Genomic DNA, 23,511 nt, shown 5'->3' on the forward strand with positions numbered 1-23,511 from the left:
TGTGTGTAAAGCAAAATGAGCTAAGAGGAATAACTCACAGTGACCAATAGCATGAATTTGGACAACAGTGACATAAAATTGTGCATTAAATACCATACAAGATAAACTATTGTTTTGTTGAAACCATCTTTGCTTCAAGAGTAGGTAAACCAATGCCTAGCATTTATTGCAACCAGCTCCAAATGAGAAAGGTCTGTCAAGGAAAACACCCAATCTTGTGAAGTAACATGCCATGGACTATGGAGTTAAGCTTTGATAAATGTAGAGAGAGAGCAATATTGCCTGTATAACAGGTATTCTTCTATTTTCTTTTACTTCTTTAATTCTTTTGACTGCAACCATGCTGGAGCACCACCTTGAGGAGTTTTAGTTGAACAAATCGACCCCAGCCTCATTTGCTGAACTGCTAAGTCACAGGGACGTAAACACACCAACACCAGTTATCAAGTGGTGATGAGGGAACAAACACAGACAAAAAGACACACACACACACATATATATATATATACGTATATATATGGTGGGCTTCTTTCAGTTTCCGTCTACCAAATGTACTCACAAGGCCTTGGTCGGTCCGAGGCTATAGTAGAAGACACTTGCTCAAGGTGCCATGCAGTGGGACTGAACCTGGAACCATGTGGTTGGGAAGCAACTTCTTAGAAGACCTATGTATGAATAGGAGTAAGAATCCTGTAGAGGTGAATGGTTTCTACAGGCTGGTCACAAGTAGGTTTTATGTGCCCCATAGAAAGAAATCAAGGCTGTTGAAGCCAGATATTCAAATAAATGCAACAGAAAGATATCAAGAGAAAAGGAAAAGAGAGAGGAAGTGAGAGGGGGAAAGAGAGAGTATGGGAGATAGATGGGTAGGAGGGAAAGAGAGAGATAGGCAAAGAGAGAAATAGTAAGAGACAAAGTATCACACATGATGATGTTTACAAGCTTAGAGGAAAATTTAAAGACAATAAACATAAAGGTAGATCAAGCTCACTTACAAGGAAAATTTATCTGAAAGAAAAATCACAATTCTTTAGAAGTAGTTAATTAATTGATGCTAATTGTGGGCAGCAAATAGGTGGGGAAAATCAAAATAGCTGAGCAGCATGTTGAAGCTATGTTACTTGGATGAAGCCAAAAGTTCAAGTGGATGCAACAGAGAAAGAGATACTAAAAGATAGAGAGAGAGAGAGAGAGAGAGAGAGAGAGAGAGAGAGAGAGAGAGAGAGAGAGAGAGAGAGAACAAGAAGGATCACAGAAGGTGATGGTTTTCAACTAAGAAGAAAAGTTTAAGATAATCAACATTGAAATAGAAAAGCACAACTTACTGAGAAAAATTTTAAAGCAAAATCAAGGTTAAGAAATAATTCACTCAACACCCACACACACACACACACAACTGAAATAAACAGAGTATAGTAATGTAAATTGCATTATAAAGGGGCAACATAAATGCACCTTGAGTAAAAAGCACTGATTATCCCACTCAGATTAACAGTTAAGGTACTGTTTACACTTCTGAAGGTGGCAAGTTGGCAGAATCATTAGCACATCGGACGAAATGCTTAGCAGTATTTTGTCTGTCTTTACGTTCTAAGTTCAAATTCTGCTGAGGTCAACTTTGTCTTTCAGCCTTTCGGGGTTGATAAATTAAGTACCAGTTGTGTACTGGGATTGATCTAATTGACTGGCCCCTTCCCCAAAAATTTCGGCCCTTGTACTTAGAGTAGAAAAAAAAAAAAAAAGAATATTTACACTTCTGAAAGGATGTGAGCTGGCAGAATCATTAGCACCCCAGGCAAAGTGCTTAGTGACACTTCACCCATCATTATGTTCTGAGTTCAAATTCCACCAGGGTCAACTTTGCCTTTCATCTTTTCAGAGTCGATAAAATAAGTGCAGGTAGAGTTATAACTTCTACTATAGTTTCAAGCCAATCAAAGCCTTGTGGGCGGATTTGGTAGATGGAAACTGAAAACAGCATGTCACGTGTGTGTGTGTGTGTATGTGTGTGTGAGTGTGTGTATGTGTGTGTGTGTGTGCGTGTGTGTGTGTGTGTGTGTGTGTGTGTATGCGTGTGTGTGTGTATGCGTGTGTCTGTGGTGTGTGTGTATGTGTGTGGTGTGTGGTGTGTGTGTGTATGTGTGTATGTGTGTATGTGGTGTGTGTGTTTGTGTGCATGTGTGTGTGTGTGTTTGTCCCCCACTACCACTTGACAACCGGAGTTGATGTGTTAACATAATTATAGCTTAGTGGTTCGGCAAAAGAGACCAATAGAATAAGTACCAGGCTGAAAAATAAAATAGGTACTGTGGTCAATTCATTCAAATAAAAATTCTTGAAGGTGGTGCCCTAGCATGGCTGCAGTCTAATGACTGAAACAAGTAAAAGGTAAAAGATAAAAAATATTATAGACTTTCTTTTCTGTGTAAAATTCTTTACAGCTTGCACCTTATATAATATTGGTTCTAAATCTTGGCACAGTGCCAGCAATTCTGGCAGTTGATCACATTGACCCCAGTGCTCAACTGGTACTTAATTTTATTGACCCCAAAAGGTAGAAAGTCAAAGCCGACCTTGGCGATATTTGAATTCAGAGCTTAAAGATGGATAAAATGCTGCTTAGCATTTTGCCTGGTGTGCTAACAACTCTGTCAGCTTGCTACATTGCACCTTGTGTAATATACAATGTTCTTTTTGCAGTTGATATATAAGTTTGTTGCAAAAATGGTGCTATCATGGCACATATGTAATGCTTTCAAGATTGCAGGAGTGGCTGTGTGGTAAGTAACTTGCTTACCAACCACATGGTTCCAGGTTCAGTCCCACTGCGTGGCACTTTGGGCAAGTGTCTTCTACTATAGCCTCGGGCTGACCAAAGCCTTGTGAGTGGATTTGGTAGACAGAAACTGAAAGAAGACCGTCGTATATATGTATATGTATATATATATATATGTGTGTGTTTGTCCCCCCAACATCGCTTGACAACCGATGCTGGTGTGTTTACGTCCCTGTAACTTAGCGGCTTGGCAAAAGAGACTGATAGAATAAATACTAGATCTACAAAGAATAAGTCCTGGGGTTGATTTGCTCGACTAAAGGCGGTGCTCCAGCATGGCCGCAGTCGAATGACTGAAACAAGTAAAAGAGTAAAGAGAGTATAGTTAATGTTTAACCTTTATGATACCAACCCACCTAATACTCCAGCTCTTGTTCCAAGATACAAACTTCCTAAATTAAATTAAAATCTTACATCAAAATTCATGTTCATTTATGTTTCAAACACCAGCTTAACAAATAGAAAGTTGCTTTACTAAATTCTTCATTATCTTGATTTATTTTTTTAAAATAAAGGCAGTGTATCTCATTAGAAACATTGTAACGAAAGAGTTAACCTTTTACTCTTTACTCTTTTGCTTGTTTCAGTCATTTGACTGCGGCCATGCTGGAGCACCACCTTTAGTCGAGCAAATCGACCTCAGGACTTACACTTTGTAAGCCTAGTACTTATTCTATCGGTCTCTTTTGTGGAACTGCTAACTTACGGGGACGTAAACACACCAGCATCAGTTGTCAAGCGATGTTGGGGGGACAAACACAGACACACAAACATATACACACACATACATATATATATATATATATATATATATATATATATATATATATATATATACATATATACGACAGGCTTCTTTCAGTTTCCGTCTACCAAATCCACTCACAATGCTTTGGTCGGCCCAAGGCTATAGTAGAAGACACTTACCCAAGGTGTCACGCAGTGGGAATGAACCCAGAACCATGTGGTTGGTAAGCAAGCTACTTACCACACAGCCACTCCTGTGCCTTTTGTTATAAAATTTCTATAAATATACTGCCTTTGTTTCAATTAATTTTCAAAATAATGAAAAATATATTTAAATAATTTCAATAGTAAGATAGTGTTTGGAATGTAAATTGGCATGAAATTTTGCTGAAAGGCTTCAGTTTAGGTCACTTTAAAACAGGAAACTTGTATCAAGAATCAGGCAGTATCATGCAACATGGTATCAAAAGAGTTAATACTATCATTTCTTGCATTTTCAAATTCCATTTATTTATTTATCTGTTTATTTATTTATTTATTTATTTATTTATTTGTTCGTTTCTTTATTTATGCATTTATTTATGTTTATTTCTAATCTTTTTTTTTAGAGTACAGCCAATGCCGGAATACGGATAGCTTATCTTGATGAGTCTGACCTCTGTCTAAGTGATTCCGACCAATCTCATAATGACAACGTATCCATACCTGAACCATACAGTGAAGTCATTCCAGAAGTGACATCCCCTGATTACTCAGAAAGCAGTGTTCCAATTCGATACTATAAAACAAATCCACCAAAAGATCCTGAAGGATGGCAGAATCAGATAGATTATTTCTTCTCAGTGAGTTCATTGGCGCTAAACATCAGTTCGATCCTACACTTTGCATCATGTGCTGCTAAAAATGGTGGAGGTTAGTTGAACATTTTCTATTCCTTTATTTTATTAAAGAAGTACCTTCCATCATTGTCATCATCATCATCATCGTCGTCGTCGTCGTCGTCATCATCACCATCATCATCATCATCATCATCATCATCATCGTCATCATCATCGTCATCATCGTCGTCGTTTTAACGTCTACATTGCTATGCATAAATCAAATGGAATTCACTGAGGCAGATTTTCTCCAACCAGATGCCTTTCCTTGCATCAAGCTGCTGCTGTTTCCAAGTGAGATGATATTTCTTCCTGGTCAGATATGCTTTCAGGAAAGATCTAGAAGTGAATGACACCATACAATGTCAAGGCACAGAGACACAAACACACAACACACCTGCACATACACATGTACATGCATCCCCTGCCCCACAAGCCTGTCGTATACATATATATATGTGTATGTGTGTGTGTATGTCTTTGAGTCTACGTTTATCCCCACCACCACCACCACCACTTGACAAACAGTGTTGGTGTGCTTACATTTCCCATAGCTTAGTGATTTGGCAAAAGAGCCCTACAGAATAAGTACACACACACACACACACACCATGTATATATGCATTAGGCTCCTTTCAGTTTCCATCTATTAATCTCCACTTATATGACCTTGGTCAATCCAGAGCTACAGTATGTCATTTGGCCAAGGTGTCGTGCAGTGGGACTGAACCCAAAACCATGTGATTGGAAAGCAAATTTCATAACCACATAGCCATGCCCGCACTTATCATATAAAATATAAAATATAAAATACGAACATTCATTCCAATATATTTTGGATTTTATCAGATCAAGAAAGCTCAATGGAATTTGATAATTATTTAGAAAACTAATCTTAAATTTGCAGGTGTTATTACATTAATTATATTTTGTTTGACACATGGATAATGATAAAAATTTGAATTCAGCTACAATGAAATTTTGTATTGAACTACACCCTATGAACCTGGTTATCCCTTCAGAATCAACTCGTTGTTATCTCACCCAAGTCGGTTCTGATTAAACACACATTGAATTACTAGGGGCAATGAGTGCTTTATAGATATTGTATGACTGTGTGGTGAGGCTGTTGTGAAGCTGTTTGCTTCCCAATCACAACAGGGCACTGGATGTCACCTTGGGCAAGTGTTTTCTACTATAACCCCCGACTGAGAAAAGCAAAAGCCTTTGCTGGATGGATAGGTGGATGTTGAAAGGAACCTGTCATGTGTATGTGTGTGTGTGTGCGTGCATGCGTGTGTGTGTGTGTGTGTGTGTGTATGTGCATGCATGTAAGGTGTGTGTGTGTGTGTGCATACTTGCATGAAATACATATGTATGTGTGTGTGCATATTTGCATGTATTACATGTGTGTGTACATGTAACACATGTGTATGTGAGTATGCATGCAGGTGCTTGCATGTAATACATATTTATGTATGTGTGTGTGTGTATGTGTGTGCCTGCTTGCATGTAATATATATGTTTATGTGTGCTTGCCTGTGATACATGTTTGTGTGTGTGTGCTTGTGTGTGCATGCTTGCATGTAATACTATGGTGGTGGTGGTGGTGGCGGTGGTGTTGGTGGTGGTGGTGGTAGTGGTGCTGATGATGGTCATGGAAGTGGTAACGGTAGTGATGATGATGATGATGATGATGATGATGACGGTGACTATTATAGTGATGATGATGACGATGATGATGATGATGGCGATGACTATTACAGGAATGATGATGGGGTGGTGATGGTGGTAGAAGTAGTGATGATGATGATGATCTGGTTAAGGAGCACATTTGGCATTATAACATATGCATTATACTCTGTCATAATGGGGGTACAGTGTATAAATTTGGAAACGTTAAGATTCTTTGCTCACCATTCAGTTTCTGATGTTTGTAGACTCTTGTGATGGCCACAGCAATTGGTGAAAATGGTGAAGTGTAACAGTTTATATGCTTCTTCACTGATCTTTACTTACATCCACAGAATGTAGAATTAACACTGATATTTTTCTATCCTTTTACTGATTATCTGGACTGAGTGAGAAAGAATGTGTTCTGTGAAGCTGTTATATTTGTGTTATGGGTGATTGGGATAATTTATTATTTAGCAGCAGGGCTGGGGGTTTTATGGCAACATAAAACAGTGCTCCTCTTGTGTCTAGATGACCATTTATTTTGTATTTTCATTCAGACATTGCTGGTCTACAAATGTGGTTTGTGGGCTGTCTGTGACAATACAAAGAATACTAGCATGGCTGTGTGGTTAAGAAGCTTTCTTCCAAACCATGTGGTCTTAGGTTCAGTCTCACTTCATAGCACCTTAAGAAAGCACCTTCCACTATAGTCCCAGACCAACCAAAGCTTTATGAGCAGATCTGGCAGATGGAAACTGAAAGAAGCTTGTTTTGTGTGTGTGGGTGTGTGTATGTGTGTGTGCATGTGTATGTGCATGTGTACACATGAGAGAGAGAGTGTGTGTATGTATGCATGTATATGTGCATATATGTGTGTGTGTCTTATTTGTATGTGGATGTGTGGGTGTTATTTGTGTGTATATGTATATGTGCATACATGCATGAGTATACGTGCATGTGTGTGTGTGTGTGCATGTGTGTGTTTGCATCTGCCCTTGTCTAGACATCATGTGACTGTTGCATGGGAGCATCATTGTCATACAAGAGAGGTTGCTTGTTTCCAGATTTCCACAAAAACATGTCCAGCTATGGGAAAATATTACCTTCATCGGAAGCAGGAGAAAGCTGGCCACAGGAAGGGCATTCAGCCACAGAAAATTTGCTTCAACAAATTCCATCTGATCCATGCAAGCATGGAAAAGTGAACATGACGATGACGATGATGACAATGGCGACAATGATGACAACGACGATTTCTAATTTGTTTTGACTTATTGGTATTTGTATGATGTCTATGATTAGTGTTTGTATGATGTCTTCTGGGATATGCCACAGGTGCAGGCATAGCTGTGTGGTAAGAAGCTTGCTTCCCAATCACATGGTTCCGGGTTCAGTCCCACTGCGTGTCACCCTGGGCAAGTGTTTTCTGCTATAGCCTTGGGCTGACCAAAGCCTTGTGAGTAGATCTGGTAGACAGAAACTGAAAAAAGCCTGTCATATGTATGTGTGTGTGTGTGTGTGTGTGTGTGTGTGTGTGTGCATGTCTTTGTGTCTGTGTTTGTCCCCCATCACCACTTGACAACCGGTGTTGGTCTGTTTATGCCCCTGTAATTTAATGATTTGGCAAAAGAGAACAATAGAGTACGTGTACTAAGCTTAAGAAATAAGTCCTGAGGTTTATTTGTTTGACTAAAACCCTTCCAGGCAGAGCTCCAGCATGGCTGTAGTCAAATAACTGAAGCAAGGAAAAGATAAAAGAAAGAATATGAACTTGAAACATAGAATCCATGTATAGAAGGTTATGTTTTAAAAACACAGTGGGAACAGAAAATGCAGGAAATATTAGAGAATTAGGCACATGTGTGGCAGTGTGGTAAGAAGCTCGCTTCCCAACCACATGGTTCTGGGTTCAATCTCACTGTGTGGCACCTTGGGCAAATGTCTTCTACTATAGCCTTGGGCCGACCAAAGCTTTGTGAGTGGATTTGGTAGACCGAAACTGAAAGAAGCCCATTGTGTGTATATATATATTTATATATACATATATGTATATGTTTATGTGTGTGTATCTTTGTGTCTGTGTTTGTCCCCCCACCATTGCATGACAACTGATATTGGTGTGTTCATGTCCCTGTATCTTAGCAGTTCGGCAAAAGGGATGATAGAATAAGTACAATGCTTACAAAGAATAAGTCCTGGAGTCAATTTCTCTGACTAAAAAACCCTTTGAGGTGGTGCTCCAGCATAGCTGCAGTCAAATGACTGAAGCAAGTAAAAGAATAAAAGAATAAATAGTACTATTAGAAAATACTTAAACCTGGCTATATGTTAAATATTGAGTTGAAAAGTATCTGGGGTAAAAACAGAATGATGGAGAACATCTGAGTTTATGAGATAAATTTCAAAGATTAAAGTCTCAGGAAATAAGCTTAAGATATTTATATTTTATTGCCAGAGATTTCTGCCAAACTTTATCAAAGCCTACCTTATATAATTAATTAAAAAGGTTGATAACAGTTATTAACTAAAACTCATTGTGTTAAACATGAATTAAAATAACATGGTAGGTGGCTGCGGATGCTAATGAATGTTTTAAAGATGATAAAATGAAGACAACTCAAACAAGTTCAAATAAATAACAAAAATTAAATAATTAAATATATAAATAAATATTGAAGTATTAATTGATTTTAATCAAGAGATATATTGTTTTTGAATAAATATTGGTTAAATAAAAAATCTGATATAAAGTAGTCTTTCAGCATTAACACAAAAATAACCATCTTAGTCGTTAATCATATGATGATAGGAAAGCTATTATTTATTTTTCTATGGACCAACTCAAAAGTATTTTCCTCTATTTCTGTTTGCCTTACACTTCGAAAATTTGATTATATGAAGTATAATTACATAATCTCATTGCATGGCCCCTTGGACAAGTGTCTTCTACTATGAGGGGGTACCCAATAGTAACTGGAAACGTTCTCTATGAGACAAGCCCATTGTAGTTCAGGCTTCTGCTGCTAGAAGTCGCTTAATGCAACCCTCAGGTATCAGTCTACCGACCACCATCATCATGTTAGGTCGTATTTTTGCGATGGCTGAAATGAAGGAACAGCATACTTCTGTGAAATTTTGTTTCCTGTTGGGAAAAACAGTGGTTGAAACGGTTGTTGTACTTCAAACAGTTTACAAGGACGCTGCCATGAGCAAAACACATGTTTACGAGTGGTTTTCATGCTTCAGGAATGGTCACTTGTCATTTGAAGACCAACTTCGTTCAGGGCAACTGTCAACAAGAGATAAGGAAACCATGATGGTCCTCTGGAGGACACTTGTCCTAAGCCACTTTGGCTATTGCTTGCAGCTATGGTCACCAACTAGTGTCAAATTAATTGCAGAATTTGAGGCAATCCAACGAAGTGACACAAACAAGATAGCCTCTATGCAGTATATAAGCTACTGGAAAAGACTCAAGAGAATAAGACTCTATTCCTTAGAGCATAGGCGAGAAAGATATGCCGTAATATACATCTGGAAGATCTTGAAGGGACTTGTCCCAAACTTTGGCATTGAGAGTTACACTAATACGAGAACACGGCGCCACTGCATAATGCGAAGGACTCCAAATTTGCCATCAAGATATAGGACAAGTTACCGCAACAGCCTGGGTATCAGGGGACCATAGCTCTTTGGTATCCTCCCAAAGGACCTGAGAGACCTGCATGGGGTGAATATAGGTATTTTCATAACAAAACTGGATCTCTTACTGTCAAATGTCCCAGATGAACCAACTTCACAGCAGGAAGTGCACATGAAGGTAGTGGCATCAAACACCCTCATGCACCCAGTGTCAATTTCTAAAAAGAATTAGTGAAGTAAACGTATGTAGCAACACCAAATGGTAGTGCCCCAGCATGGCCACAGCTCATGAGCTGAAACTAGATCAAATGAAGTCATATATATATGTGTGTGTGTGTGTGTGTGTGTGTGTGTGTGTGTATATACATGTATATATATATGGGAGAATATACAAATAATAACAACAGACGAGGACAGGTGGTGTAAATAACAAAAGTATATATTAGTATGACGCTCGGGAATACGGAAAGTCTTTGACGTTTCGAGCTACACTCTTCAACAGAAAGAATACGGAGACAAGGAGAAAAACACAGAGAAAAAAAATTGAATAGTGTTCAGTCAACGGTCAATCATAATAATGGCCGATCATAACAATGGCTGACCGGAAGTTAGAAATTCTTATTTCAGGAGAGCTAAGAAAGGGGGAGATAACAAACGGTGATCGGGAACAAGGGGCTGTGTGTGGGAGGTAGAATGCTGGTGATCTTGACGTATGTAGTGTGAAAATGGGGAAGGGAGAAAGGGAGAAAGTAGTTGGTCAGTTGTAGTGTGTGCGTGGTGTGATGCGAGGGTATTGGTGTGGTGTGCGTGGTGTGATGCGAGGGTATTGGCGTGGTGTGATGTGAGGGTGTTGGGAGGTGGGGAAGGCATGGGTGGAGTGTGGGTTAGGCTGAGGGTGGGGTAGAGGTAGGGGTCTGTGGGTAGGGTGGGGTATGTGGGTAGGGGTGGGTGGTGGGTGGTGGGTGTAAGGAATTGGATGGGGTGGAGTGGGAAGGTAGAGTAGGAGTGTGTTGGGGTGTGGTGGGATGAGCTTATGAGGGGGTGTTGACGAGGAGGGAGAAGGGGAAGATGGATGTAAGAGAGGGGGAAGATGGGTATGGGAGGGGAGAGGAAGAGAGGAGAGAGGGTGGATCGAGAGAGGGGGAAGGTGGGTATGGGGGGGAGAAAGAGGGGAAGGTGGGTATGGGGGGGGGAGAAAGAGAGGAAGAGAAAGAGAGGGAGAGAGAGGGAAGAGGGGTATGGGGGAGAAAGAGAGGAAGAGAAAGAGAGTGAGAGAGAGGGGAAGAGAGTGAGAGAGTAAGGGTGAGAGAGTAAGAGAGTAAGAGTGTAGAGAGTAGGAGAGTAAGAGTGTAGAGAGTAGGAGAGTAAGAGTGTAGAGAGTATGAGTGAGAGAGGGGGGAGTACGAGAGAAGAGAGTGAGAGAGAGTAAGAGAGAGGAGAGAAAGAGTAGGGGTGAAGAGAAGTGGGAGTGGAGAGAAGTATGAAGAGAGGTGAAGAGACATACAAAGAAGTAGGAGTCGGAGCAGGAGGTGGGGGAGGGGAGAGATGGGTGGTAGGAGGGAGGGTGGGGGAGAGAGACAGGAGGAGGGGGTTAGATGAAGAGTGGAGGGGAGTTGAGCCCATGTGGCGCAAAGGAGCGAAGATAGAAGATTAATCCCTGTTGACGGCGCAAACGGGAGTCTGGATGGCCCCTGTGCATGGACAATCCAAACACAGACAGGTGTTGCCGCAAGGAGTGGCCGGCAGAACGGAAGTGGCGTGACACCGGGGTGTCATTGCCGACATATGTATGTATGTATATATGTGTATATATGTATATATATGTCTTAATAGCTTAATAGTTGTCAATGAGTGTCACTGTCATACAAGCAGTGTCATTCAATTCTAATATCCTGCGAAAATATGTCTGACTAAACAGAAGAAGTTGACAACAAGAAGGGCATCAGACCATAGAAAATATGCTTCAATAAACTACATCTGATCCATGCAAGCATGAAAAAGTAGGCATTAAAATGATTGTGGTATGCAATCAACTTTTAAGTAACCAAGCTTGACCATTTTTGTATAAAAATTATATATTTAAAAGCATTTTTCCTTGTACTCTCCATATTTTTTATGTTTGGAAATTAGATGAATGTCATATTATTTTTCTTGTTATTTCAGGAGCATTCTGTGTTGCCTACCTAGTTCTGATGATGATATGTGGACTGCCCCTTGCATATCTAGAAACTTGTATAGGCCAATATGCTAAAGGAGGTCCGGTTATTGTTTGGAAGATCATGCCGATTGCTAAAGGTTACTTCATTAACTTTTTCTCATTTCATATGTTTTATATACCTTTAGCTAAAATGAAAATATTTATTCTACAGTTTTTGTCACAAATTTTTGTTTCAGAGAGAAATATATACTGTTATTATTCACTGGTTTAGTTGGTCATATTGATTCTGAATATTTATATATGATATTAAGTTATGATTTAATTACTGTTGTTGATCTTGACAATTCAAATGTAATATTGGAGGAAGAGGTAAGTTGATAACATCAACTCCAGTGTTCAACTGATACTATTTTATTGGCCCTGAAAGGATGAAAAGTAACATCAACCTTGGCAGAATTTGAACTCAGAACATAAGGAGGAATGAAATGCCACTGAGCATTTTGCCTGGCATGCTAATGAATCTACAAGCATGCCACTTTACAATTCATATGAATATTGATTTCAAATTTTGGCACAAAACCAGCAAGTTCAGAGGAAAGAACATGTCAATTACATCGACCCCAGTGCTCAACTAGTACTTATTTTATTGACTCCAGAAGGATGAAAGGCAAAATCAACCCCAGTGGCATTTAAACCCAGAATATAGAGACATGCCACTAAGCATTTTGCTCAGCATGTTAACAATTCTGCCAGCTTGTCATCTTGTAATATTAAATGACATTTTATTATTTAACATATTACATTAATTCTGATGGGTCTTTTCCATGATTTGAGATTCACTTATAATACCAACTGCTCAATACTTTAATTGGTTCTTTATTTTGGAAATTTATCGTGTAGTATTGATTAAAATAGGTTTCACTAACCACACCAAGTTTACCAGCTATGAAGGGGACTTGGTATAGCCATTAAAACATTGGATAGAATGCTTGATGCTATTTGAATCAACTCTCTTCACCCTGAGTTCAAATCACAATGAGATCGGCTTTGCCTTCAATCCTTTTGTGGTCAATAAAAGAGTATCAATCCTGAACCGTAAGAACACCAAACAGATGCTTCTTGCAGCATTTGTTCCAGCTCTTTGTGTTTTGAGTTGAAATCTTACCATAGCCTTATGTATGGGTGGTTGGCTTTATCTGTTTCTTGGTGCTTTGAGTGCCCTTCATGGTGTTGATTCTGTTGTAAGCATTTGGGCCAGATCTCTGGTTTGAGGATACTGTCTTTTCTCCTCCTCACCCATTTTTGAGACCCTGTAAATGGTCATAGGCACTTCCCACCGTTTCACTAAACTTTTTATCCTTATTTGTTTCTGAGGCACTGCCTTGAAGACTTTAGTTAAACAAATTGACCCCAGTACTTATATTTTTAAATCTGGTACTTATTCTGTTGGTGTCTTTTGCTGAGCCACCAAGTTATGGGGTCTTAAACAAACCAACACTGACAGGGTGGGGGACAAACATACTCACAAAGGCATACACTTGCCCAAGGTACCACACACTGAGACTGAATCCATAACCACATAGCTGCAAAGTGAGCTTCTAAACCATACAGCCATGCCTAAAAAACTCTTACCTTCTTGCAGTAAAGCATTTTGTAAGTTCTTAAAGGACTGATTAAGGTAACAGAATAGCAAATCAAATAAGCTAATTGTTTGAGAACATCATCATCATTACCATTATCATTTAACATTCGTTTTCCATGCTGGCATGGGTTGGACAGCTTGATAGGAATTGGTAAGGCCAGGGGCTGCACCAAGTTCCATAGTCTGTTCTAGCTTGGTTTCTATGGCTGGATGCCCTTCCTAACATCAACTACTTTACAGAATGTACTGGGTGCTTTTTATGAGGCAGCATCACCAGTGCTTTTTATGTGACACCAGTGCTTTTTTATGTGGCACCAGCAACCACACCAATGATTCTTATGTGGCACCTTGGTTTTAAGATCTCAGTTTTTTAAGATCTCAAGTACAACTAATATTCAATCAAAACGTTAGTTACAAAATCAGTATTTCAAATTGCTCAAAGTTGATATTATTCAGTTTTTATTGCTATCAAAATTAATACGACGTTTTTAAATATTGTGATAACTATTTAAGGATATCATAAACTAAAAAATATAAGACACCCACTCACCACTAAAATACAGATAAATGCTAATTTTAAAATATATGGGTTTATAAGAAAAGTCTGATAACAGCTGCTTACATGTATCCTTATTAATGAGGGGTTCGAATTAGGAAGAATTATAACTGATATTGTGAAATCATAGTTTTCAAAGTATGGATATAAAAAACAAACCAAAAATCATTATCATGAAAGTAAATAATATTTTATTTATATATTTTCTGTGTATTACTAATCTCAACTTACAAATTCTTGGAACCTAATGGGAACATATAGAAATGTCTTATTGTAATTTTTGGAAATCTATTTGAGAAATGAGACAAAGTTTTACCATTAGCATTATGAGCATTGTTTTTGATGCAGCTTTTTTCAAGCTAGTATGGGTTGGACAGGTCTATAACATACATTTATTTCTTTATGTAATGGTCCTGCATCATCTCATCCAATATTTTTATATTTCATCTAATGACTTGTTTTGTACCATTTGTTCAATAAGCAACTTTTTTTTATCAGATTAAAGTAATGTAGCTTTGTTTTAGTTTACAAATTTTTTTGTTTCAATTCAAAGATACTTTGCATTTGATTCATGAGGGAGTTTTCAGTTATCAATCGCCTGATGTTTTACACTTTTGCCAATTTGCCACCCTTTGCAATAGCCTCAAGCCAATTGATGTTTTGTGAGTGGATTTGGCAGATGAAAACTGAAAGAAACCCACTGTATGTATGTATGTATACATGTATGGTTGGGTTGGCTGGATGGGTGCATATAACTATATATATATATATATATATGTGGCCTGTGTGTTTTCTGTACCTTGTTTATCATTTTGTCCATGCTTTTTTGCAACGTCATGTACCCAGATATGCATCTATATATACATGTAGATGAAGGTATGTACATACATGTACATATATATGCATATACTCATATATTATTTGTATTTGTGTGTGTGTGTGTGTGTGTGTGTGTGTGTGTGTGTGTGTATGTGTGTGTGTGTGTGTGTGTGTGTGTGTGTTTGTGTGTGTGTGTGTTTGCATCTCTTTGTCTTGACATCACATGATAGTAATAATGTGTCACTGTGCCACACAAGCAGTGTAATTCTTATCCAATTTTCCATGAAAACTTCTCCAGCCACAAGGAAATATTACTTTGCATGGAAAAAGGTGAGGGTTGGTGACAAGAAAACCATCCAACCATAAAAAAATATGCCTTGAGAAATTCTGTCTGACCCATGCAAGTATGGAAAAGTGAAGATTAAAATAACAAAGTCAATGATGTGTTTTAATGTTTGTATTTGTTTATTTGAAATGTAAACATTGAATAAATATGTATTGCAAAAACGTAATCTAAAGGGTTTTTCTTTTTTTGTATCATTTGAAACTAATTTAAACAAATTTCCTTTTTCTTAATTTATAGGTCTTAGCTGGGCAATGTTAGTGGTTACAATCCTTATTGCCATGTATTATAGTGTTATAATGTCTTGGAGCCTTTACTATGCTGGGATGTCCATTATACAACCTTTGCCATGGATATGTAGTAAAACATATACAAACAGTGAGTACACTTTTTTTTTTCTGTTTTGTGCAAACTCAGTTTTGACATCAGTCAATGAAAGGATAAATTGCCCTTTCTATTTCATATGAAAGGATAGACTGAACTTTATATTTTTTTAAATGAAAAATTTCAGAGCAGTTAATGTAAATTTCTATTCTTGAATTTGACTGTTCTGTAAATCTAAATGTCAAATGCTCACTTCTCATTCAATTTTGCCGCCACCTCACCCTTGCCTCTTCTTTTCTTTTCTTTTTTATGTCTTTCTTTCCTTCTTCCTATCTCATTCAGTTTCCCTCCTACTTCTTGTTTATGTTTGAAGTTCACATTATCTTGCATTCCCCTTCAGTTGCAGCCAGTTTCTCAATCACAGGGGATATAAAAGTCTACTGTATTTCATTTATTTTTCTCCTGTTGTCTTTACTCTGAGAAAGAAGTCTGTCTGAAAGGTTGGACATACCACTCCCCACAGGAATTTCACTGTACTCCTTTTGTCACTTTTTCTAGATAATACAAGTATTGCCAATGCAGACTTACCACTAGTTTTCATGGATTCTGTTTCATCTGTTTTATATTTTCAATAAAGTTATACCAATAACTCTTGTAAACACCATTTAAAGTGTTGAAGTATAAAAAGGTTATTTCTAACTGAAATGCTAATGACCCTATTTCTCAATGGAATTATATTTCCTTTAAAATTATTTCAATATAGCATGTTCTTTTTCACTTTGTTTTGTTTTTTCTTTACAGAAAACATAATTAAAAAATTTATTATTTCCTGAATATTGAATCACAGCTCTCATTTGAAAGTTGTTGCATGCTTGCTGCATGAAAATAATTACAATTATATTTTCGGGCAAGGCTGTGTGGTTTGGAAGTTTGCTTCCCAATCACTTGGGTCTGAATTCAGTCTCAACATGTGGCACACTGGGCAAGTGTTTTCTACTATACCCCCAAGCCAGCCAGAGCCTTATAAGTAGATCTGGTGAGCAGAAACTGAAAGAAGCCCATTGTATATGTATATATATATGTTTGTATGTGTGTGTGAGTATGTGAATTTTTGTGCCTTCTTGTCTCAATATTGTATGATTGTTGTAAATGAATGTCATTCATTTCCAATCAATATTCTGCATAAACATGTCAGGCCAAGGGGAAATATTAACTTGCTTGGAAACAGGTAAGGGTTGATGACAGGAAAGGCATCTGACCATAAAAAATCTACCTTAAAAACTCTGCCAGACCTATGCAAGCATGGGAAAGTGGACATTAAATAAATAATGATGAAAATGATTAAAAAGAACTACTTATTAATAATTTATGTCTTCGTTTTAAGAATGCTGATCTATCACCATCTTTTTAATTAAATAATCATTGTCATCATCATCATCATTTAACGTCCATTTTCCAAGCTGGCATGGGTTGTACATTTTGACAGGAGCTGACCAGCAGAAGGACTGTTCAGGCTCCATGTCTATTTTGGCAAAATTTCTACAGTTGATGCCCTTCTTAACTCTAACCCTTCCTCACACTAACTACAAGTTGTAAATCTTTTCTGATGTGTTTTACTATACATTGCAATTTCCCAAAATTTCTCTTTGCTCCATAAATATCTGATATTTTTGCTCAGTGTAACCTTTTAAAAATTACTCTTTTCTCACAGGCAACAATCCCCTTTGTGAATCCTCATTTCTTACGTCACATTCATATCAACATCACCAAGAACGGAATCAACAGCATGTTGGTTTGTTTCTTCATATAAATACAACAAACACAAGCCTTGCAACTGCCCTCTATAACTTACCTAGTGGCATCTATTTTCAGTAAGTCATTTGATTGTCTTCATTTTTTTAATTTTTAACTGAGCTCTATTTATTCCAATCTAGAAGAATCATTCTGATTTCACTATGAAATAATTTGAATCAAATGATTGTAGACAATTTTAGAAATACTCTCAAATACTCTCCATAGCCTTTTGAAAATAATTATTATCAAAGCTTGATATATCTTGACCAAAGAAGAATCATTTGGGGTTTATTATTTACCTGGATGTCAACAGATAAGACAAGCTTTAGTTACATTGCATAGGTTAATAGTAACAAGATAGTGGTCACACACACAAATGGAAGTAAAAGATAAAGTTCATGAGTTATATTTTTATATAAAGCGTCAGGGTTGTCACTTTTGTGGGAAGTTAGTATTAAGTTACAGATCTGCCATGAATAAATAAACCTATAATCAAAAGCATTCTACCCATGACCGTCATGTCTTCTTAAGCATTATCTAATGTGTCCCCTTCCGTTTTTTTTCAAATTGTAGAGTTTATTTCAAGGGAGATATTGTTGCTATTTCTAAAGGAATGTGTGATCTCATAGAGGCTCTCTCATAGTAGAGGTTTCTGACTCTGAATCAGCTGACTCAGCATAAATAGGACTGGACAGCCAGGTGACAATTTGGTCATTCATCATCGTCATCATCATCATCATCATCATCATTAACGTCCGTTTTCCATGCTGGCATGGTTGGACGGTTTGACTAAGGTCTGGAAAGCCAGTGGCTGCACCAGGCTCCAATATGATCTGGCAATGTTTCTACAGTTGGATGCCCTTCTTAACACCAACCACTCCAAGAGTGTAGTGGGTGCTTTTTACATGTCACTGGCACAGGAGCCAGTCAGGCAGGCCTGGCATTGTTCATGTTTGGATAGTGCTTTTTACATACCACCAACAAGGGAGCCAGTCAGGGTACTGGCATCAGCTACATTCGGATGGTGCTTTTTACATGCCACTGGCACAGGAGCCAGTCAGGGGGTATTGGCATTGGTCACATTCGGATGGTGCTTTTTATGTGCCACCAGCTTGGGAGCCAGTCAGTGGGCACTGGCTACAGCTACGATATTGGTTTTAGTTGACTCAACAGGTCTTCTCAAGCATATCATATTGCCCCATTCATCAGGGGTACTCTTAACTGGGCTAGACATGCATGGCTGCGATCTCCCTTTAGTTGCCGGGTCTTTTCAATCACAGTATATCTCCAAAGGTCTTGGTCTCCTGTCATTGCCTCTGTGAGGCCCAATGTTCGAAGGTCATGCTCCACCACCTCATCCCAGGTCTACCTATTCCACCGGTTCCTTCCACAGTTAGGGAGTGACACTTCCTCACACAGCTGTCCTCATCCAAACATAAAACATGACCACACAGTGCAGTTGTCTCTCTTGCACACCACATTTGATGCTTCTTATGCCCAACTTTTCTCTCAGGGCGCTTACACTCAGTCATATATGCACACAGACATTACACATCCAGCAGATCATACTAGCTTCATTTCTTGCAAGCCTACGCATGTCCTCAGCATTCTCAGAGTAATCACCCCTATTACAGACTTGGTCACCTAGGTAGCGGAAGATATTAACTACTTCTAGTTTCTCCCCCTGGCATGTGATGAAATCTGTTTTCTGTACATTTTCAGTGTTTATTGCCCCTGTGCATCTGCCACATACAAAAACTATCTTCCTGGTTAACCTTCCTTTGATATTGCTGCACCTTTTATGTGTCCATAGCTTACACCGGGTACATGGTATGGAGTTTCTACCTACGCCCTTTCTACAGATCGAGTAGGGCCATCTACCTGAAGGGGTTAGTGATTTGACAGCCTTCCTACTTACTAAGACTTTGGTTTTTGCTAGGTTAACTCTAAGGCCTTTCAATTCTAGACCTTGCTTCCGCACCCTAAACTTAGTCTCTAGTTCTGGCAGTGATTCAGCTATTAGAGCAAGGTCATCAGCATAGAGGAGCTTCCAGGGGCAGCCTGTCTTGAATTACTTTGTTATTGCCTATTGAAGCCTCTAAATACACTTATCACATTGTGAGTGAGACTCTGATAACAAAGTTGTAAGAGGCAGACATGGTGAAAATATGAGAGTAGTCAGATCATTCGGGAGATGGCAGATGGATTTCTCAGTCATATAAGATGAAAAAAATAGTAATTTAAAGTATCTCTTTAATTCTTTTCCTTAATTTCAAATTCAAGTACCTAATCCCACCAAACATTATAAAGAAATGATTATCTCCTTTATATTAACTGTCAATTCAGGAATACTACATGTCAGAAAACTTATATATATTGCAGTTTTACAATATATTTTGAATAAAAGTTATAAAATATAATCAAAGTAACTGAGGATGTGATTGAGATATGTCAAGAGGCTTAAACTTTAAGTTTTTATTTTAAGATGAGAAGATTAAAAAGAATATTGGGTTGGCCAAAAAGTCTGTCCAGTTTTTGTCAACACTACATGTCAAGCACTCTAATAAGTCTGTCAATCTGTCCCTTGCACATGTGCACTCATTAGATACTTGATACTTCAACGTAGTTCAATGTGAACTTGCAATGAGACAGGTTGCATATTGTGTGCTGAGGATCACCTTGAAAGTGGAAAACCAAAACAAACATTACTGACAACTCAAGCTTTTCTATTTAAAATAAAAAAAGCGTGGAAATCTGCAAGAAGATATGTGCTGTGTACAGAGAGAATGCCACTACAGAACATGTGTGCCAGAAGTGGTTTTCAAGATTTTGATTGAGAAATTTTTTGATTCAAGAGCGCACCTTGCTCTGGTTGGCCAACTGAGATTAACAGCAACACCAACCACCTTTATACAACTGAGATGATTGCAGATATTCCCCAAATATCAAAATCAAGTGTTGAAAACCATCTCCTTCAACTTGGCTACATCAGCAAGCTTGATTCTTGGGTCCCACATCTATTGGATGAGGCTAACCTCACCCAACAGATTTTCATCTGTGATTCATCGCAGAAACACAAACAAAATTACCATTTTTTAAAGTGAATGATGATGAGGGATGAAAACAATGCAAAACATGAGCAATCATGAGAAAAGTGTGACAAACCACTACAAACAACCTCTAAAGCAGGACTTCATCCAAAGAAAGTTATGCCTCCTATTTGGTGGGACTGGAAGGGTGTTGTCTTTTACGAGCTTCTTCCCACAGACAGGACCATCTATTTGAATGTGTACTGTAACCAGCTGGACAAATTAAATGTAGTGATCCACCAGAAGTGTTCAGCACTTGCTAATCATAAAGTCATTGTCCTTCATCACAACAATGCCAGATCACACACTTTTTTGTACACATGACAGAAGTTACTGAGGCTTGCCTGGGAAGTTTTGTCACACCCTACATATTCACCTTCAGATTTCCACCTCTTTCACTCTCTTCAAAATCCACCGAATGGATAGACTTTCAACTCTGAAGAGGATGTAAAAATTCATCTGAAAGAGTTTTTCCCCAGTAAAGACAGTAATAAATCTACCTCAAAGATGGCAGGAGATATTGGGATGAAATGGTAACTATATCATTGATTGAATAAATTGCTTTAAATTTAAAACTTGAGTCTTATTTTCACTTAAAAAACTGAACAGACTTTTTGGCCAACCCACTATGAACAAAACAAAGTTTATTTATTAATCAAAATAAAATAATCAGTTGTTTATTTATTAATTTCTTAATTAAAAATTGATCTTGCTTATTTGGAATTAATATTTCTTTTGTTGTTAGGCAGACACTGCTACTCCAGTCAGAAAAATCTATCTCTGGAAACTGGCAACTTGTTCTCTGTCTCCTTGCTACTTGGTTACTAGTATTTTTAATACTTATTAAAGGAATACAGTCAATGGCTAAGGTAAGCACATTGGAAAATGTTGAAAACTAAAATTTTCTCCATTTGTAATATTGTAAATGAGATAGCGATTGAAATTTAATATATATATATATGTATATATTATTATATATATGTATCATCATCATCATCATCGTTTAACGTCCGCTTTCCATGCTAGCATGGGTTGGACGATTTGACTGAGGACTGGTGAAACCGGATGGCAACACCAGGCTCCAGTCTGATTTGGCAGAGTTTCTACAGCTGGATGCCCTTCCTAACGCCAACCACTCAGAGAGTGTAGTGGGTGCTTTTACGTGTCACCCGCACGAAAACGGCCACGCTCGAAATGGTGTCTTTTATGTGCCACCCGCACAAGCCAGTCCAGGGGCACTGGCAACGATCTCGCTCGAAAATCCTACAGGAGCCAGTCAGGCGGTACTGGCAACGGCCACGCTCAAAATGGTGCATTTCATGTGCCACCCGCACAAGAACCAGTCCAGGGGCACTGGCAACGATCTTACTTGGCTTGCCGGGTCTTCTCACGCACAGCCCATTTCCAAAGGTCTCGGTCCGTAGTCATCGCCTCGGTGAGGCCCAATGTACGAAGGTCTTGCCTCACCACCTCAGCCCAGGTCTTCCTGGGCCTACCTCTTCCACGGGTTCCCTCAACTGTTAGGGTGTGGCACTTTTTCACGCAGCTATCCTCCTCCATTCTCACCACATGTCCATACCAGCGCAATCGTCTCTCTTGCACGCCACAACTGATGCTTCTAATGTTCAGCTTTTCTCTCAAGATACTTACACTCTGACGGGTATTCACATTGACATTACACATCCAACGGAGCATACTGGCTTCATTCCTTGCGAGCTTACGTATGTCCTCAGCAGTTACAGCCCATGTTTCACTGCCATGTAGCATGGTTGTTCGTACGCATGCGTCATACAGTCTGCCTTTTACTCTGAGTGAGAGTCCCTTTGTCGCCAGCAGGGGTAAGAGCTCTCTAAACTTTGCCCAGGCTATTCTTATTCTAGCAGCTACACTTTCAGCGCACCCACCCCCACTACTAACTTGGTCGCCCAGATAGCGGAAGCTATCGACTACCTCTAGTTTTTCACCCTGGAATGAGATAGAAGTTGTTTCCTGTTTGTTTGCAGTCTTTATTGCACCTGAACATCTGCCACAAACAAAAACTAACTTGCTAGTTAACCTGCCTTTGATGTTGCTGCACCTCTTATGTGTCCATAGCTTGCACCGGGTACATCTTATAGAGTTACTACCTACTCCTTTTCTACATACTGAGCAGGGCCATCTACCTGAAGGGGTTTGTGTTTTATCTACCTTCCTACTTATTAGGATTTTGGTTTTAGCTAGGTTGACTCTAAGGCCCTTCAATTCTAGACCTTGCTTCCACACCTGAAACTTCTCCTCTAGTTCTGATAGTGACTCCGCAATTAGGGCAAGGTCATCAGCATAGAGGAGCTCCCAGGGGCAACCTGTCTTGAACTCCTCTGTGATTGCCTGGAGGACTATGGTAAATAATAGGGGGCTGAGGACGGAACCTTGGTGGACCCCTACCTCTACCCGGAATTCATTGCTGTACTCATTTCCAACCCTCACCTTACTGGCAGCATCTCTGTACATGGCTCGCACAGCTCTCACTAGCCATTCTTCTATCCCAAGTTTCCTCATTGACCACCAGATAAGGGATCGGGGGACCCTGTCAAAGGCTTTCTCCATGTCAACGAAAGCCAGGTACAGAGGTTTATCCTTAGCTAGGTATTTCTCTTGCAACTGTCTCACTAGAAATAAGGCATCAGTAGTGCTTTTACCTGGCACGAACCCAAACTGCATCTCATCTAAATTGATTCGCTCCCTAATTAGTTGGGCTATGACCCTCTCTGTAACTTTCATAACCTGATCTAACAGCTTGATGCCTCTGTAATTATTTGTATATATTATTAATTCTATTATGTATATATATATTATTAATTTTTCTATATGTGACAGTGGATTTTCATCGATGAGTTCATGAACCTTGGTTCTTTTCCCTAAAACTATATATTTATATATATGTATATATAATTTAAGGCGGTAAGTTAACAGAATCATTAGCACACCAGGCAAAATTCTAAGTGGCATTTTGTCTGTCTTTACATT

At 38.7% G+C, this 23,511-nt stretch overlaps 1 protein-coding gene across 8 annotated transcripts in view; it reads left to right on the plus strand.

Moving 5' to 3' along the window:
- LOC106884368 (uncharacterized) overlaps nt 1–23,511 on the plus strand; it is a 282,032-nt gene that overhangs the window by 124,148 nt on the left and 134,373 nt on the right. For all 8 annotated transcript variants that reach the window (XR_016242143.1, XR_016242144.1, XR_016242145.1 and 5 more), the window contains exons 2-6: nt 4,192–4,495; nt 11,944–12,075; nt 15,539–15,676; nt 17,334–17,493; nt 21,251–21,374. Coding sequence is in view for 5 of the 8 variants with exons in the window: in XM_089353296.1 (XP_089209422.1) it covers nt 4,192–4,495; nt 11,944–12,075; nt 15,539–15,676; nt 17,334–17,493; nt 21,251–21,374 (858 nt within the window). In the remaining 3 variants the exon portion in view is untranslated. The remainder of the gene's footprint in view (nt 1–4,191; nt 4,496–11,943; nt 12,076–15,538; nt 15,677–17,333; nt 17,494–21,250; nt 21,375–23,511) is intronic.

This window comes from Octopus bimaculoides, chromosome 1, assembly GCF_046866305.1.
Source record: "Octopus bimaculoides isolate indiv1 chromosome 1, ASM4686630v1, whole genome shotgun sequence".
NCBI classification, from domain to species: Eukaryota; Metazoa; Mollusca; class Cephalopoda; order Octopoda; family Octopodidae; genus Octopus; species Octopus bimaculoides.